Here is an 18,916-nt window from a genome sequence, read left to right as displayed (position 1 = left end):
ATATATAATTATATATATAATAATATAATATATAATTATATGTGTGTGTGTGTATATATATATATATGTATTTGGAGATACATATATATATATATATATATTTAAGTAACAACCTACGTCCTCCTGTCACACTGGAAGAGAGCCATTTGCAAAAAGTGACAACAAAATACAAGACTCTTGTTTATCTCATTAACCTTTTTAGTAAGAGAATATTTTTAGACCCTGTTATTTTATTTCTTTGTTGTATTTTCCATGAGGATTATCTTGGGTCTTTCATAGTTCGCTTCTTTCAAGCTGGCTTGAAATAATTATAAGACTTGAAACTCTTCAGAACACTGTTTTTCTTCGGTAGAAATACAGCGTCTGAAAGCAGTTGTTACATCTTGAGCTCACTTTTCTGTCCAAGTTGAATGTGTAAGAAACTGTGCAATGAATTGATCATCTTATTTGAGCTGTTTGAAGACGTGTTTGCATTACAGATATTCAGTCTCACTTGATGTGTCTTCATAAAGTCTGAAAACTGAAGGGCATTGAGACAACTTATCCATTCATTCATTAAAAAGTCATTGTGATGTTGAGCATTTGAAGAACGGACCTATATTGTGAATAAAGATTGAAGCCTCTCTATGAACTTCACAGTGAACCTGCCTGCATGATACCTGATTGCAGCTTAATGTCCTACTTCACTAGCATTGCATTTAATATGCAGCGCTTTTTTTTTTTTTTTTGTTAACTCTTGTTTTGGGACATTTTGGCATTCACAGAGTAAAATCAAAGAAAGCTTTACATTCCCTATTAGTCTTCTGTTGTAGCTTACCTTCTGAAAAGTTATTTGGTGTATGAATATTGTCTTATTTGTACAGTTTTGTTTCCTTCCAGCTTGTTATTAATAGAACTATCTGTTACAGCTATTATATTGTAAATAGAGGTGGTCAAAAATCACCTTTGAATTCGGATGGATGGAAGTCTGTTCTCAAATCTGTGTTTGAATTTCCAGTCTGTTCTTTATTACATAAGTGAGATGTCTCCACCTGCATTTGAGTGTTGAAAACTTCTATCCTGAGATTTTTATATTTAACTTAACTGTAATGGTACCAGCTGTATCTTTTTCATGCTTTTTCAGTATGTACCCTGGCAACTGAATGTTCATAAACCTAGTATGTCTAACTTTTCCATTCTCTTCAACAATGTAGTGATCTTATTTTTTTTAATACATCTCTGCCAGTATGGCATATGACTACTAATGTGTTTAACTGCATCTAAAATCCTTGCTTCCTGATAGGGCTATTGCTCTCTAAGTTCCTTTGCCTTTAGGGGTCTCAATTTATTTTAGCTTTTGTGACGTCATGTCTTTTTTTCTGAGAGAGTGGATTATTCCATTTCCTTGGAAAGAAATTACTATTTTTCTTATTTGATCTTGCTGCATCCTCTCTCCCCAAGTTTGCATTGTGTGTTGCTGTGGACACAGTGGGCAGTTCCATTCTGTATACTGGCTTAGGAGCTTGACTGTAGGTGCAAGTAGTCTGCCATCTTGGCTCCAGGTCAGTCATGCTTACTGGGTGCTGGTCATTGTACAAGGTCATCCAAGTGAAGTAGCTTTGCAGCTCGACTGTGCAGRGTTCAGACCTAGAAGTAAACTTCGTTTAGTTCTACTAATCCTATCTGTTGGGAGACTTCATGATTCGGTCTGAGTACTAGTGAAGCCCATAGGCAAACCCTTTCTCCTTTCTGTAGGATCAAAGATAAGCATCAGACCTTTGTAACATAATGTATTTTCATCATGAAACTGATCCATTATTTTGTTTTTGATGTTGGTCTGTGAAGATRCACAAAGTGGCCTCATTCTCTCTACAGTTACCCAGTAACTGCATTTTACCACAGCGTTTCAATGACCATACTGCTCCAGGATTCCCAGTCTCTCACAGCAGGGGAGACTGTGCCAGGTGACACAGTACATCACACCACTGTAGAAGAAGGCTGGAAACTGGTGACTCCTTGTGGAAGGAGAAAGGCTCTTACTCCTCCTGAACACTTGCAATTGAGGAATAGATTTAGTGCCCTCCTGGCTGAGGAGGAGCTGGGCATGGCTTCAAGGGAAGCAACTGGGCCAACAGACCTTGTGCCTTATGGGAACATGCAGAAGAAACAAGAAGTGGCAAGTGATTGTTGTGGGTGACTCCCTGGTGCAGGGGACAGAGGCACCTGTCTGCTGACCTGACCTCGTGTCTAGAGAGGTCTGCTGCCTGCCAGGAGCCTATATGTGAGGTGTCATACGAAGACTGCCAAGGCTTGTCCACTCATCAGACTGGGCACTAATGATACCAAGGGCAAACTGGAAATCATCAAACAGGATTTCAGAGCTCTGGGGATGGTGGTCAAGGGTCTGGGAGACCAGGTGATCTCCTCCTCAATCCTGCCAGTGAGGGGGGGAGGATGAGAGTGGAGCAGATGGATTTTCTGTGTTAACAACTGACTGCACCACTGGTGTTGGCAACAGTATTTTATTTTCTGTGATCATGGGACCCYGTTTGAAGATCAGCAGCTGATAGGGAGAGATGGGCTCCACCTCAGTAAGTGGGGCACGTGTGTCTTTGCCAACAGGTTGGCCRGTCTGGTTAAGAGGACTTTAAAGTAGGAAGCATGGGGGAGAGGGGGGGAGTTAGAGTAGTCAGCAAAACATGGCTCAAGTTGGGATGCCTCCAGTGAGTGCATGCAGCTAGGGAAGTGCATACAGGAYGTGGCTATAGAGGMTCCTCTTGCACCCCACCTGGGAATCCTGCATGCTTGATTACCTCTATGAAATGCCTGTACACCAATGCATGCAGCATGGGGAGTAAGCAGGAAGAATTAGAGATCTGTGTGCAGTCGTAGGGCCGTGATCTCATTGCAGTTACAGAGACATGGTGGGATAGCTTAYGTGACTGGAATACTGTCATGGATGGCTGTGTGCTTTTTGGGAAAGACAAGCCAGGAAGGCGAGGTGGTGGAATTGCTCTTTATTTGAGAGAACAACTGGAATCTATTGAGCTCTGCCTGGGGGTGGAGGAGGAGCCAGTCGAGAGCTTATGGGTAAGGATTAAAGGGCAGGCTAATATGGGTGACATTGTTGTGGGTGTTTGCTACAGCTGACCTGATTAGGAAGAGGAAGTTGATGAGGCCTTCTACAGACAGGTGGAAGCAGCCTCACAATCACAGGCCCTGGTTCTCTAAGGGGACTTCAACCACACTGATAYCTGCTGGAAGGACAGCAGAGCTAGGCACAAGCAGTCCAGGAGGCTCCTGCAGAGCATCAGTGATAACTTTTTGACACAGCTGGTGCAGGAACTAATGAGGAGAGGTGTGCTGCTGGACCTTGTACTAACAAACAAAGACAAACTAGTTGGAGATGTGAAGGCTGAGGGTGGTCTTGGTGGCAGTGACCATGAGATGGTGGAGTTCAGGATCCTACAAGGAAGAAGCAGGGCAATGAGTACAATCACTGCCCTGGACTTCAGGAGAGCACACTTTGGCCTCTTCAGGGACCACCTACTTGGAGGAATTCCATGGGTTAGGGCCCTAGAAGGAGGGGAGGTCTGAGAGAGCTGGTTAATATTTAAGCATCGCTTCCTCCAAGCTCAAGATTGATGCATCCCTGTCAGTAAGAAGCCCAGCAAAGGAGGGTAGGGGAACTGCATGGATGAGCAAGTTGCTCCTGGCAAAACTGAAATAGAAGARTATACACAGAATGTGGAAGAAGATAGAGGCCACTTGGGAGGAATATAGGAACATTGTCAGAGTCTGCAAGGATGCAAYGAGGAAGGCTAAGGCCTATTTGGAATTAAATCTGGCAAGGGAYGTCAAGGACCACAAGAAGTGCTGCTTTAAATGCATCAGTAGCAAAAGGAAGACTAGGGAAAATGTGGGCCTGCTGCTGGTGAYACCAGGATACAGAGAAGACAGAGTCACTGAATGCCTTCTTTGCTTCAGTCTTTTCTGCTAAGGTCAGCCCTCAGGAATCCCAGAGCCTAGAGGTAAGAGAGGAAGTATGGAGAAAGGAGGGCTTTCCCTTGGTTGAGGATGGTTGGGATAGACATAATTTAGGCAAACCTGATGCTCTCAGATCCATKGGCCCACGAGTGCTGAGGGAGCTGGTGGCTGTTATTGTTAGGCCACTCTCCATCATCTTTGAAAGGTCATGAAGAATAGGAGAGGTGCCTGCAGACTGGGAAGAAAGCCARTGTCATGCCAGTCTTCAAAAAGGGCAAGGAGGAGGATGCAGGAAGCTGCAGGCCAGTCAGCCTCACCTCCATCCCTGGAAAGGTGACGGAACAGCTCATCCAAGGTGTCATCTCTAAGCATGTGGAGGAAATGAAGGTGGTCAGGAGTAGGGAGCATGGATTCACCAAGGGGAAATCCTGCTTAACCAACCTGATAGCCTTCTAGGATGGAATGACTGGCTGGGTAGATGAGAGCAGTGCTGGGAGAGCAGTGGATGTGGTGTAACTTGACTTCAGCTTCAGCAAGGCTTTCGACACTGTCTCCCGTAACATCTTCCTAGATGAGCTCAAGAAGTGTGGATTAGATGAGTGGACAGTGAGGTGGATTGAGAACTGGCTGAAAGGCAGAGGTCAGAGGGCTGTGATCAGCAGCACAGTCTAGTCGGAGGCCTGTAGCTAGTGGCATCCCCTGGGATCATTACAGGCTCCAGTCTTGTCTTGTTCAGCTTCCTTGCCAGTACCCTGGATGAAGGGACAGACTGCACCCTCAGCAAGTTTGCTGATGATACCAAGCTGGGAGGAGCAGTTGATACACCGTAGGGCTGTGCTGCCATTCWGAGAGACCTTGACAGGCTGGAGAACTGGGCAGAGAGGACWCTCATGAAGTTCAACAAAGGCACGTGCACCTAGGGAGGATTAAGCCTATGTACCAGGGCAGGTTGGGGGCTGACTTGGTGGACAGCAGCTCTGCGGAGTAGAGAAGGACCTGGGAGGGCTTCTGGACAAGAAGTTGACTGTGAGCCAGCAGTGTGCCCTTGTGGCAAAGAAAGCCAATGGTGTTCTGGGGTGCCTTAGGAAGACTGTTGCCAGCAAGCTGAGGGAGGTGATCCTGCCCCTCTACTCAGCCCTGGGGAGGCCTCATCTCGAGTACTGTGTCCAGTTCTGGGCTCCCCGGTACAGGAGAGACCTGGAGCTACTGGAGAGAGTCCAGCATAGGGCTACAAGGATGATCAGAGGGCTGGAGCATCTGCCCTATGAGGAACGGCTGTGAGAGCTGGGCCTCTTCAGCCTGGGGAAGTGAAGACTGAGAGGGGATCTTATCAACGTGTACAAGTACCTGAGGGGAGGRTGTGAAGGGGATGGGGCTGGGCTCTCTTCAGTGGTGCCCAGTGACAGGACAAAAGACAACAGGCACAAACTGAAACACAGGCAGTTCCATCTGAATGTGAGGAAAAACTTCTCTGGGAGTGTCAGAGCACTGGCACAGGTTGCCCAGAGAGGTTGTGGAGTATCCTTCTTTGGTGTTACTCAAGGCCTGCCTGGATGCTGCCCTGTCTGATGTGCTGTAGGTGACCCTGCTTGAGCTGGGGAGTTGGACAAGGTGATCTTGAGAGGTCCCTTCCAACCTCAAGCATTCTGTGATTTGTGGTAGGTTTCTCCAGACAAAAGTCTCTTCTCCTTTTCCTCCTCTTAGTACCATTGAATGCCTGTACTTTAATCCCAAAAGTACTGCATCCAAGCAAGAGCAGTTTTCTGATGCTTGATAAAGATGATTCTAACGTGGAGAACAGTGAAAATATTTGCTTCCTAAGGCAGTTTCTTACCAGATCTGCCTGCTTTGAATCCAGGTATGTTGCTTAAACTAAATTTGCGTGCTTGGCATCTTTTAGCGTGGATGTCTRCATGATTTGGAATAGAATCAGCCAGCTGATTTTGATTTCAATACAGGACTATAGTCTTGTCTCTTTAAGAGCAAAGAATAAATCTTAGCTTTTCCACCTACCCTTTCAGCCTCACCAAGCCTCTCAGAATATCTTTGGTGACTCTTTTTGAAAAATCCAAAAGTTAAGTAATTTCAGCAAAGATTTTTTTTTTTCTCCCTGTTGGTATCTGTGGCTGTTTGTGTAGACTGTCCTGCCAAGGCAACAGGACAGTAGGATTGGCAGTAAGACGTAGTTATATCAGAGTTGTATGATATTGGTGCTTCTGCTGAAGAACATCTCTGTATCTGACAGTTCTAAAGCAACCATATGAAAAGATTTTCTTGTGGAGCTTTTAGCATGAATGTTAGCTAATGCATTTTTCAGCTGTTCCTATAGGTAACATGCAGGCTGTTTTGAAGTTGCACTTGCTGTAAATGCATAAGGATGCAAGGAAAAGGTAGTTACTTAGCAGTAACATGTTTTTCAGATTTTGTTTGTTGTCCTTCTTCCCATCAGTCTTGAAATAGTGAGAGGGAATAGAGGTACTGTAAGCTGAAGATTTGAAGGATGGGAGAGTAGGTTTCATACATACCTTGCAGACTACAGGCACCAGTACTTGAAATGTGCAAGCATTATGAATTTATAGCTAGATCATACTTTTTGAAGATCTGTTAGTAGTAACTTCTCTCTTTGCTGGCTTGCAAAGCATTGAATGAAGAACCAATGTTCTAAGTTTTTTGGGGGAAGGTCTGGTTTTTAAAAACATTAATTTTCACTAGGTGTAATACACATTTTCTTTCTCCTTGGAAGAGTAATACTTTAGTATCCCAGATAAAGTAGTATGGAAAACAGCTTGCATATACAATACAAAYGGACATGAATGTGAATTGCTATGGGTTAAATCTGGGCAGCTTATTTTGTTCTTACAGGTGTTCTTACTTTTCTACTTTAAAATATTCTTGAGGGAAAAAGCTTCTAGCCCATCACTTTAAAGTRTTTTTAAAGTAACCAGTGTTTTTGTCCTTTATTTAACTGTAACTGGCAAGCATCTTAAGTACTCAGCTGTAAACATAACAAGTATTAATACTTGGAACAGTGACTTCAACTGACACATTCCACTGCTGACATATACTACAAGTTGAATTATGTAAAATTTTATTTTGTCTTAGCCAAAATTCTTTAAATGTRCCAGTCTTCCAGCAGCCTTTTCTTYTGTTGTTACATTTAGAATTCTTTTTAACCTAGCAAGATTATGTGAGTCTTAAAACAAAAAATCAATTTTATTAAATACTCTAGATGGCAGCAAATTTGTCTTAATAAACACAGCATTTTTGTTCTGCACTGGAACTGAACTAGGATACAATAGCATGTGTAAAACATTAAGAAGCATCCCTGCTCTCCCAACCCACATCAAAAAAGACAAAAAATCCAACATATGTACATGACCTTTTAAGAAACAAGTTTATGTGAAGGCAAGCCAAAGTTTTGATTTGTAGCTGTCTGTTTTACATAACTTCAAACATTCTTAATGTGTGTACTTTATTTTTAACAGAGGGAATTGAGAATAATACTTACTTTTCTTGCTTTTTTTAGATACTATATTTCAAAAGGTGCAATCGTTGATCAACTGGGAGGAGATTTAAATTCTACTCCACTTCACTGGGCAACAAGGTGGGGAAAAGTCTTCTGGGATTTCCTTTCCTGCCTTGTTTTTCTTTAACTGGAATCTGATGCTGATTGTTTTATGAAATTATGAATATATTTCACACAAGAATGAGTTTGGTCATTGTTAACTGGACCCACTGTGAATGTAGTATGTTTGAGCTACAAGAGCTTACAGCATATGGTTTAACTTTTGTCTCATCTATTTCTGGTKTAGARGAAGGTGATCACTGTGATGGGGAAAAGTGTTTTTTTTTTTTTTTTTTTTTTWAAGTGTTAATAGGCACGTTGTTTTACTCCTAGATCTTATTTTTGTCTCCTTTCTGGAGTTGAACAACACTTGTGCAGATGTGGCTTGGAATGAGTCTTGTGTGGTATTTTTTTCACAGTGGTCTATTGTTTGTGCAGTTTTAAAGATGAACCTAAGGGAAAAAATCGGGTTTATAATATTGAAGATGGTCTAAGAATGATGAGTGACTGGGCAAATAAGGCAGCCTTCTATTAGTGGCTATTTCTTCAGACTACTGCATAGAAATAGGCAGGAAAGGTACACTGTACATAATAGTAACTGTGGACTGCAAAAGGAGAGTTGGCACACTAGCTTTTAGAGCATTTAATGTATCAAAATAATTTAAGATGAGAATCCACTCGTTAGACTCAATCTTTAAAGGTTTTAGCATGTGTATTTCTTGGTATTATAGCTCATGCTTGACTTTCAGTGTTTTAATAGTAGAAATGCTTGATTAATTATCTTGGTGTTCATAGCTGTAATCTGTTGTTCTATGAAGCATTGTCCAAAGGTGTTTCTGATAGACTCAAGATCTTTTTGCTTGTGTTGGAAACTGTGCTGACAGTTATTCCCCTTATTAACAGGAATAAAATTCCCATTTTCGTTATGCCAAAAATACATTTAAACTTTTAATATAGCATGGAAAAGATGTAGACCCACTTTTTTACCTCCTCTCTCCCCATTTTTATACCAGTACTGCTCTTAATAGTAGAAGGAAACCATATGCCCCACAAAAATCAGGAGTGTATAAACTAGTTTAACATCTCTTAAAATAGCTGGTTTCATGTGTAGAATTGAAGAAGTCACAATAGATTGAATATATGAGCTAATGACTTGGTTTTGTGTTTTTTGTTGTTGGCTGGCCTTTTGCTTCACAACACACCTAAGCCAACTGCATGTGATGCATTTGTTGGCTGCAGAGAAATGCTTGTGTGAATGAGTTTGCTTACTGAGTTGCAGAACCAGATCGTGACAATCATTCAAAGAGTAAGTCAAAGTTTAGAAGCTCYAGTAGTATAATTTAACATGTTAAATGTTTTTGTCCTATTCAGATATTAAAATCTTGCTAGTTTTTCTGTGTATAGTTATTCAGTTGTTTGTTTTTGTGTTTTGTTACATTTAGACAGGGTCATTTATCCATGGTTGTACAGCTGATGAAGTATGGGGCAGATCCGTCGCTAATTGATGGAGAAGGATGTAGCTGTATTCATTTGGCTGCCCAGTTTGGACATACTTCGATTGTTGCTTACCTGATAGCAAAGGGACAGGTAAAATTTAAGTAATATCATATTTAAATAAATTCTATTCAGAATAGGAAAACAATTGAAAACTACATCTATGATTTAAGTAATACAAAAAATTTACCTGACTAGATATAGAAATAATTGAATGTATTTTACTATAGATTACAGTTTTTGATGCATTTACCATCTGTTTTAYCTTAATCTCCTTGAACAGTGGTCCAAGTGCTTTGGCTTTAATTCATATATATGTATGTTTAGCATAGTATGTGGAAATTCTAGATGATATTTTTTTTAACCACTCTTTGTTTCTACTGAAGTTAACTTTTTTAAACGCTCACAGTGACAATGATAAGGAATACTTTAGTAGTCTTCATAGAAGCATCAGGCTAGACATGGCTGAAAAAGCTAATGACGAAAAGTTTTCAGAAGTCATCACTTTTTTGCACCTCAGTCCACAACTTTTTATTGCTAGAGTTACATGTGTGTCTAGATTTAAAAAACAGCAACAAAAAACCACTCTTGCTTGCCTCTTGTATCATTCCTGTATCTATTAAGTGTGTAGCCTGTGTACTTGGTACTATTCTCAGTCTCCCATCCTTTGTTTTGTATGCTGCAAACTACATTCACCTTTTTGCTACTCACCCTTTGTTATAAGTAAGTTATAGATAGCCAGATATGTGCCTGAAATGCAAAATTTGACACTCAAGTTTGCAGATCACATAGAAAAATGAGAACCCTCCCCTCTTTTTACAATTTAGTTAATGCTGTTCCCAAATCTGTATTCTGATTTTTCTTTCAATAGGAAGTGGAATATGATGCTGTGAGTTTGTAGAATTTCACTGTRAAATCAGTGCTTTTGGTCAATTTTAGCTGGAAAATATTGCCATATCATGTAACAAATACTAAATTTGCTGCAGAAAATCTGTGCCAACATTCTTTTTAGAAAATAAATTATGCTATATGCACTGATTGGTTTGTATTGCAGAATYGTTTATCACACAGCATTTAGTATATAGTAGAGATCAGGCTAAACACAAGAAGATGCTGATCATATATAATTATTTTATATGAGCATAATGAGTGGAGAGAAATCCTTTTTCATCAGGATACAATGTTGTACTTTGTTCTTATGTATAATTTTACAGGGTTTTTATGTTATCAGAGGAATCTTGCAGATGTTGTAAGTGTTGGAACTTGTTTAAAGTACATTAAATTTAAGAATAAATGGCCTTTAAAATGCTCTGTCTTGATTATGAAATCTCCCTGTAAATGTTTGTTTGATGTCTATAAACAGAATGTCCTATTTATCTATTTGAGCATATAATACTTCAGTCCAAGAGAAGCTTTGTGTACATACATATGTACATATATAGACAGACAAAGCTGCTTTTAAAATCTAAAATCTAGTATCTTGGAAACAGCTGTCCTTATCATAAGCTTTTAAAAAGATGATTCTTACATCAGATAACATTCAGCATTTAATGGCTTCAGTATTCCTTCCATGTCATAAGTTTGAATTGATTTTTGCCCATTATTTTTCAGAAGCACTTTAGAAAGCAAAACTTTATATTTTGATTTGAATGTAATARCACTGTAATAAAAATTACTGAACTCAATTCTATACTATAGCTGTACTACATACAGCTACAGAAACTGCATAATTTCTACGGAACATGTGGGCATTGCATGATTCTACTTTGTATTCTCCTCTAATAACAATATGTAGGATCACTAATTGCTCGCTTTATTTACACTGGTCTTTACTTCCTTCTTTATACCATGATTTGGATTTGGAAATGTAACTGCCTTTGCTTATGTGGGCTTTCTCTATTACTGTATGTAAGCTTTCTCTTTCCTTATACAGAGACCAGATTTTCTTTAGATCCAAAAATTATATTTCCCTTTGAGCATAATTTTGTGTCATCATGTAGTACCTGTGTGGTGAATATTGAATAAATAAATGTCAAAATAAATCCATGTAGACTGTTACGCCTTGTTAGTGCTGGCCCTAACATCCTTTGGGGACCTGTATGGTCAGAGGAGAGCCAACTTTCGTGCCTCCAGTCAGCTGTGGAGAGAACAGAGTCACAACTGAGAGGTTGATTTAGTTTTACTCCTAACTGAAGTTGTTCCTAATTGTTTCTTGTCCCTTTTTCAGGCAGGGCTGGAACCCAGTTTCAGTATGCTGTGCCATTCTCTTCCTGGGTTGCAGCAGCCAACAGTAAAACTTCCCATCTGAGGCTAGAGTCCGGTCCTCTGGCATCTGGAGTATATTACAGGGGAAGAGCCTTGATCAAGTTCCCTCTGGTCTCAGTTGGGAAATAAACCCTCCTTTACACCAGGGAGCAYTACTCTGCCAAGAGGCAGCAGTTTCTGGTAGCTGTTGCTTTTTATTTTATCTTGTCTCCTACTGAGGAGGAAGAAGGACTTTGAAATAGCATGAAAGCACTTAAACTGTTTGAAGTTGTCACTACCTAACACTGTACTTAAATTACTTAAAATTCCAAAGGGAAATGAGGACATAGGATACACAAACTCATAACCCCAGGATAAGTTATGATATGAATATGGTATCTCAGATATTTGAATAACTGGTAATGTATGTGTTCTCAGTTCAGTGGCGTATCTTACCTCAGTTGCTTAGATTATACATAAGCTCCTGTAAAGTTACTGTTGGGGTGGCATCGTGTTCTGAAACTTATTCTGGATTATCTGTGATTCCTTAAGATCATAGAGAAGCGATAGTTCAGCTATCAGGTGTAGGATTTCTTTTCTATTTTTTTCATTCTCAGAGTTGCAATTTTATGCTTTACTGTGCAGAGCTACTTAGGGCTTGATTCTGAGCTGCGGCTTAGGAATAGCTGGTATATGGATTTGGAAGATGTCAGTGTGATAGAAGCAGTCTGGCATTTAAGTATTGTTCGCTCTCTATCAGTATTGAGGTTTGTTCTTCCAGCAGGGTTCAGGCCAGTGTACGACACTGAACCAAGTGCTGTTTGCTCACTAGACCTACTGTACTGATTTAAGTTACAGAAGTATAAGGCAAGTCATATTTCTTCTTCATGACTGCCAGTCTGTATTCCTGATGAAGGACTAGGTACTTCAGAGCTATTTTTGTTCAAAAGAGCAAGGTTGCTTCTGGGTTTTCTTTTTTTTTGTGTGTGTGTGTGTGTGTGCTAACCTTGCTTGATAAAAATTATCTGTCAGCCTGCACTCAGCTTTTACCACTTACAACTCTGAGACTGATCTCAGAAATCTGAGATCTTTGCTTTCAGTGAGTAACTAGCTTTCTCAACTTAGGAAATGCTTTCTCTCGACTCTTTCTGATAAATTTTATTTACACTTAACCTATAAATATGTCTTCTCTTCGAGAGTCCAAGTCCCCTTTTGCTGAATTAACAGTCTGTSTAAAAGAGAGCTTTCTTGGTAGAGAACAGTTCTGTGCAAGGGCATGATGTATCACTCTACGAAGGCCTGCATGCTTTAAAAGAACTAAATAGTGGTTCCAAGGAAGCTCCTTTTGTGCAATTAAATACACTTCTAAATGCTATCTCTTGATAGTTTTGTGCTTTTGAGAAGCCCATGCTGTTGCATAGTAGTGTTTGACTGTTATTTGTTAAATGTCCTGATAACACTAAATGCTGCTGTGATCTCTAGCTGCTCTTTAGAATTCTAACTCGCCAACCATAGTGTTTTCAGAAAGTGTTTTTTCTTTTCAGAAACTGTGTTTAAGCAGCAGGATAGTTGCCRCAGCTCCATTCCATGCAGGAAATAAGAATTTCTGCCCTGGATTTTGCTTTTCTGGAAGCTTTTAGGCAAAATCCTGTATTCGTATCCTAGGATGAAAATTTGGTTTGTCTTTAGATATGCRAAGTTGTTCTGTTTTAGAACCAGAATTGTCTGATTTCAGCACCAACTAATAAATGTACCGGTTATGGTAGAGTATTCTTGTGTTTGAACTACGTATACAAGGTAGCAGATTGTGCARTTTTTGATCGTTGCATTGCTTTACTTGTTACTGAGATCTTTGCTTTTTGCAGTGCTCAGACTGTTGTCCTAACAGCATAGAGACCTGTCCCTGTGAAGTATCAGATTGACTTGTCATTGAGAATTGGGCAAGAAGTTAATACCAAAACACCTGTTCGTACAGGCTGGAGCACATGAACAGTTTCCAGATATGTGTATGCTGTTGGAGGAGGCTTTTTTTTCGGKGATGTACCCTCATGTTGCTTTGGGTGATGAGAGTATGATCTGGTATAATAACAAAACTTTCTGGAGAGGTTTTGTTAGACCATTTRTCTGCTATCCACAGATTATGTCTGTAAAACTGTGTGCAAGTGAACCTCAGTTTCTTTGGGACTAACTGTAGTTCCCTTGAATAAGGATCTACCTTAGCCTGCACTAGAGCTTATTTTGAGTATGAGTTGTAGGCTCTTCAGGTAGTCTGTTAAGGTGTGCAGGGAGTAACCTGTTTTTAGTCAGTGTCACCTAGTGCAAAGTGTAACTTTGATTTGTCAGCATGGAATCGCTAAAGGAGTCTCTTTACCTACTGGCAGGTAGCCAGGCACCTTGCCGTTGGTCACRAAAGGTTAGCACTTCTGTATGAAATCAAAAGATGAAAGAGGGATTATTCGTAGTATAGTAATTTTTACATTCTTCAAAATGTCTTGTTCACACAATGTGAACTGTCAATTACACTTCTGAAGGATGCATGAACTTGAGGTTAGGTCTGCCTCTAATCTCCTTCTTGGCAAGAGGAGGTGGAAGGGAGTCTCCATTGCTGTGCATCCCTAGTAGGCTTAAAAAGATCCAGTGCAGGCATGTGCCTGGGACAACTAGACATGGATTCTGGTCTCAATGCATGTAACACACTTATGAAAAAACAGTGCAATAAAATAATGGGTTTCTTTCCACAAAGTCAATCAGTSTTTATTTCTGTGGTTTTGTCTGGGTGTTTTTTATTTTTATTCTGTTGTCAAATTAGAAACAAAAACCTCAAATATAAAAGCTTCTGCAAGCCAGGGAGCTTCRTAGAGCAGTTATTTGGAAGACTAGATTGCATTTTCTGGAAAATCTCTGGCTGGGTCAGGCTAACAGCACAGTCAGTGAAGATCCCAGGGTGATGGGCATCTGGCAAACATGGAGAGAAGCAGAAGGTTCTAGGAGAGATGGAAAGCAATGTTATCTGCTGTCTTGGTTTCTGTCAAGGGTTTCTATAGCAAATGTTTTTATTGAAAACCTTCTAATTTTTCTAGTAAGAACTGAGGGGAGCAGCATAGGAGATATTGACAGAGCTCTGCTGTCTGTAAGGAAAATTGTGCAGGTCTTTATTTTAGAGTAGTTTTGTGTTTGCAGTCCATGGAAGTTGCCCAAATATATTTGAGAATCTTATCTGTCCAATGTGTTTAGGAATTCCCAGCTTCCATGTTACTGAGGCAAGGATCTATAACRGAAAAAATCCTGTAGGCAATAAAGGCTTTCCTTTCTGATTATCTTTGATTATATTAATCAGTTGCTGTGGATGATAACATTTTGCCATTCAGTGATAATGTTCAGTTAAGCATAATAGTGGAGTACTTTTGTTTCTTTACCCATCTGTTTAGTCAGCACTTGGTTATAAATTAGTTTTATTTCTGAATAGGTTGATTGTTTTCATTAATGGCTTTTGGTTACACTTAAACCCTTTTGTGGTTTCTATTAAGTTGATATTCAGATATGTAAATACCTTTGGAAATGTGTAAAGTAAAACTGCTTTGCAAGTAAGTAGAAACCTACAGATACATGTGACCATGTAGGATGCCAAGTCATGTTTTTTGTGTTAATTTATGAAGTAGCTGGTTAAATGTTAGAGCATTTTATTTAAATATTTTCCTGCTTTGAGGGCAATATTACACAGTTTGTGTGTATGGGTTTTTTGTTGATTTTTTTTTTTCTTTTTCTTTTGGTATTGAAGGTAAATTTAAGACTGAAATGACCAGTCTTATACCCTGTGGCTACTGTTTAGTTTCCAAAATAGATCGAAATGGCCCTGTCTTTGCACAACTGGTGTTAATAAAATGATACTTAAAAATGAAAACAGACATTGCATATTAAAAGCTTGCTAGGTTTTCCCCAGTTCAGTTGGCTAGTCTTATAAAATACTGCTTATAGTTACTGAAACTTGAGCGTGCATATCTCACCAGCATTTTTTTTTTTCATTTTAGGATGTAGATATGATGGATCAAAATGGAATGACACCTCTAATGTGGGCAGCTTACAGAACACATAGGTAATATACTTGCTGCATTTCTGACTTGGCATTGATCAAATGACATGGAATGATGACTTTCTGATTTAGAGAGTTTTGTTTTAGTTAGCCAACATACTTCCCACAATTACCATTCTACTTTTTCACTTCTGACCTGTTCAAGAGAGGGGATGTTATGCAGATGTATTCGCCAATACTAACTTTCAGTCTACAAAGTAAATCCTCTTGTAGAGGTTAGCAAAAATGTACTCTTCAAAGAACAAGTTTGTCTGAATTGGTTTGCTGCTCAGAGAGGCCTGTCTTCATTGATTGCTGAGAGGAACCTAAGTTAGCTTTTGCAAATAGCTACTATTACCAGTGTTGTCATTGCCTTTTTTGTTTTCATCTTTTAGCTTGTTAGATGGAGGTACTTTCATTGTCATCTGTCAAACATGTAATCATATGTTTGCTTTTACAAATTTGTTAGTACTGTTACATTTTTGAGAGATATGGAAATAAAAACGCATGTAAAATGCAGTTCAAGACATCCCAGAATAAGTTTTAAGAGATTTGGGTACTGTATGCCTTACTAAGCTCCTTTTAAATTCAGTAAGATCTTTGTGAATTGTCTTTGGAAATTTGAGCTGTTAATATTTATCAGCAAAAAAGTAATTTTAATGTTAAATAGTGTACCTAATCAACGTCCACTATAGAAGCTGATTTCAGTAACCAAGTTGGAATGTATTTTAGCTAATCTTCTGTAGATCTAACAAGGCTTCTCTTTTCTAGTGTGGATCCAACTCGATTGCTACTTACATTTAATGTTTCTGTTAATCTTGGAGACAAATATCATAAAAACACAGCATTGCACTGGGCTGTGCTAGCAGGAAATACTACAGTCATTAGCCTTCTGTTAGAAGCTGGAGCTAACGTAGATGCTCAGAACATCAAGGTAAGCACTCAATCTGTTTTTATCCTAAGTGATTTAATACAGAAATAATCTGTAATAAATCTGAAGAATAGATGATTATTGAGGGTATGGTGGGGCCATGAAGACGCAGCAAAAGCCATGCCACTAGTGTTTAATCTAGAAATCAGTTTTTACTAACAGTGATGTAGAATCACTAAATCTGCACCTTCAGAAGTACACATGTAAATAGTCACCAATGAATATGTGCAAACAGATGGTTTGTGCGTGTATGTTTAGACTGCATGCATGAAGACCATGCATTTGGATGTGAAATTGGAAAACTGACTGAATGTCATCTAGTTATGATTTGAGGCGACTTCATGTTTTGATGATGTGAGATGTGAGACATCTGTGTCTTCTCCCAGAGACAAGCCGGATGCTCTAATAGGTCTCTTTCACCTAGTGACAGTAAAGAATTTGAGGCCTAAAAGTATCAGTAAGAATAAAATCAGAAAACTGATTCTTCTGGGGGGGCAGATCTTAAGTTGCCAACTGTTCTACCTGAACCTTTTAACCAAGCTAGATTCAGCACTAACAGAGTACATCCCAGTCATAGAAAAGCTAAGGAGCTGTTCCAATTTATGCTATAGACATAGTCTGTAAGAGCTTAGTCAGCAGTGGGAAGTGGGCATATTAAAGCTTTGCTCTGGAGTGTTTTTTTGTCCATTGCTCCCGGACCATCCTGTATATCTTATTAGATGCAATTTATCACATAAGATAGTTTTTCTGTCTGTGATGTTAGCAGAGAGCTCACTTTTAGAAAAATAATTTTCTACTACCCAATTTCTTTCTGAATATTTGTATATTGCCCTTAACAGTACAAATGAGATGGATAGATTGGAAAGTACAGCTCTGTATGTACATTTACAAAATACTTAATATTTGGTTAATCTGACCTTTCACTTTTTTTTTTCCCCTACTGATTAAGATGGCCAGGGTCTATTGTACAAGGCTGTCAATTGAAAAAAAAAAAAAAGTGTTGTGATCCACACGTGATAGAAACACTTATATATTTGCTAAAAAAACATATACATCCCTTTTCTTGAACAGCATGAGTCAAATTTTTTAGGAGTGCAGTCAAATTTTGCTACTGTCTTTCTAGGTCCTACCTCAGTTTTAGATCACCAGAAATACTGATGATCACTGAAAGCTCATCAGAACTCATCAGAAAAACAATATGGCTTTTCACATGTCTTTAAAACAAATCAACTAGTCTCTTGTATTCATTGGTGTGAATATATAAGAAGTGGTCTGTAAAGTCAGATGCGTGGATGAAATACACTTCTAATCTCACCTCTTGCAAACTGTTATGAAGCTCCTTTCTGTTCCACCTAATGGTAAAAATCAGGAGGTTTTGTGAAACAATCAGTGTGTTGTAACTTGCTTCCCTGGAGAGACTGATTTGTGTTACCAAGAGTTTTAAAGTACTCCATACCTAATTTTTAATTACAGATTCCATAAAAGGAAGCTTAATATATCTGACCAAGTGTAAGGATATCTACTAGCCTGAAGCGGTTCATAGCGGTTCATTATTGACAGACAGCAGCAGTCAGTAGGAAAGTAGGCTTTTGAACCTGCTGGATCATGATGTATTGTCGGTAATGCTGGAAGACATGAGCCTCGTTTCGTTATCCACTGCCTGCCTTCTGCAGTGGAGTCTAGGTTTCCTGTTTGCCTTTCTATTGATTCCTAAGATCTCTGGGATTTCTACAATCAAATTATTCTAGCATTGGCAGTTTTGCCATTCTGTTAGCGGTTTTATAACCGATATTGAGTGGTGTATCATATGTTTAGCAAAAGTTCATAGTAAACATAAGTTTGAGAGATTTCCATAGGCATATAGAAAGTCACCATYTTGTGCTTCTCCATTGATCGTTTAGCAAAAATTTTCTTTCTTGAGCCAGAAATTGGTTGTTGAAGTGGCTGGCTCATGTTTTSCTGAAATTAAAAGGAATTGCAAAAGGTTCCTTTCTGATGCAGTCATTTCCAGGTCTCTGTTCAGTGAAGTCCTTTTCTCAGATAGTCCATGGAATTAACCAAAAATGTTGATAAAGCATTTAAGATGAAAGAAATATRTTGGCTGGAATCTCTTTATCTTTTTCAAATTATGTAGTGGCTGAAATACTGAATGTGAGCTTTGATTTTTTTTCTTTAATAATTTCAAGGTAGTGTACGTCAGAAAATTACATGCTACTAGCTTCCTACGTTTTGGTGAGAAAGTTGGTGTAAATTGGAAGCAGTCATCTAAATAAGGCACTCTTTATTTTACATGGCAGTCTGAGAAACAGTGATGGCTGTATAAGAGAAATATAAATCAGTAGCACTCAAGAGACTTACTSTAGACTAAAACTTGATATTAAAAAATAGAAATGATCTGCCTTGAAAGTATAAGGATGCTAGATAGTGTAATAGTAGTAACACCACAATATGTATACCTCACAGATGCAGTTTTTTCAAGTTAATCAAAGTGGGTTTGTCCTGCTTGAGTTACCTTCATTGTTACGGTGTATAAGAAAATAATATTGCTATTTTTGTATTAAGACTTCCCCATATCCCCTTTGAGAACTGGAGTTGGAGGTGTAAGCTCCTTTTCAGTAGTCAAAGGAGGCTTTTGGAGTGTGTGGGG

The 18,916-nt window shown here is 39.0% G+C and overlaps 1 protein-coding gene across 1 annotated transcript in view; it reads left to right on the top strand.

The window, feature by feature from the left end:
* ZDHHC17 (zDHHC palmitoyltransferase 17) overlaps positions 1 to 18,916 on the top strand; it is a 79,975-nt gene that overhangs the window by 30,523 nt on the left and 30,536 nt on the right. The window contains exons 4-7 of the mRNA XM_085320562.1: positions 7,493 to 7,570; positions 8,974 to 9,118; positions 15,298 to 15,362; positions 16,110 to 16,272. Of these exons, the coding sequence (XP_085176688.1) occupies positions 7,493 to 7,570; positions 8,974 to 9,118; positions 15,298 to 15,362; positions 16,110 to 16,272 (451 nt within the window). The remainder of the gene's footprint in view (positions 1 to 7,492; positions 7,571 to 8,973; positions 9,119 to 15,297; positions 15,363 to 16,109; positions 16,273 to 18,916) is intronic.

Source organism: Rhea americana, unplaced genomic scaffold, assembly GCF_003343005.1.
Source record: "Rhea americana isolate MKP2758 unplaced genomic scaffold, rheAme1 scaffold_64, whole genome shotgun sequence".
Lineage (NCBI taxonomy): Eukaryota > Metazoa > Chordata > Aves > Rheiformes > Rheidae > Rhea > Rhea americana.
The sequence above is the reverse complement of the archived record's forward strand: the minus strand, read 5'-3'. Positions and strand labels throughout refer to the sequence as shown.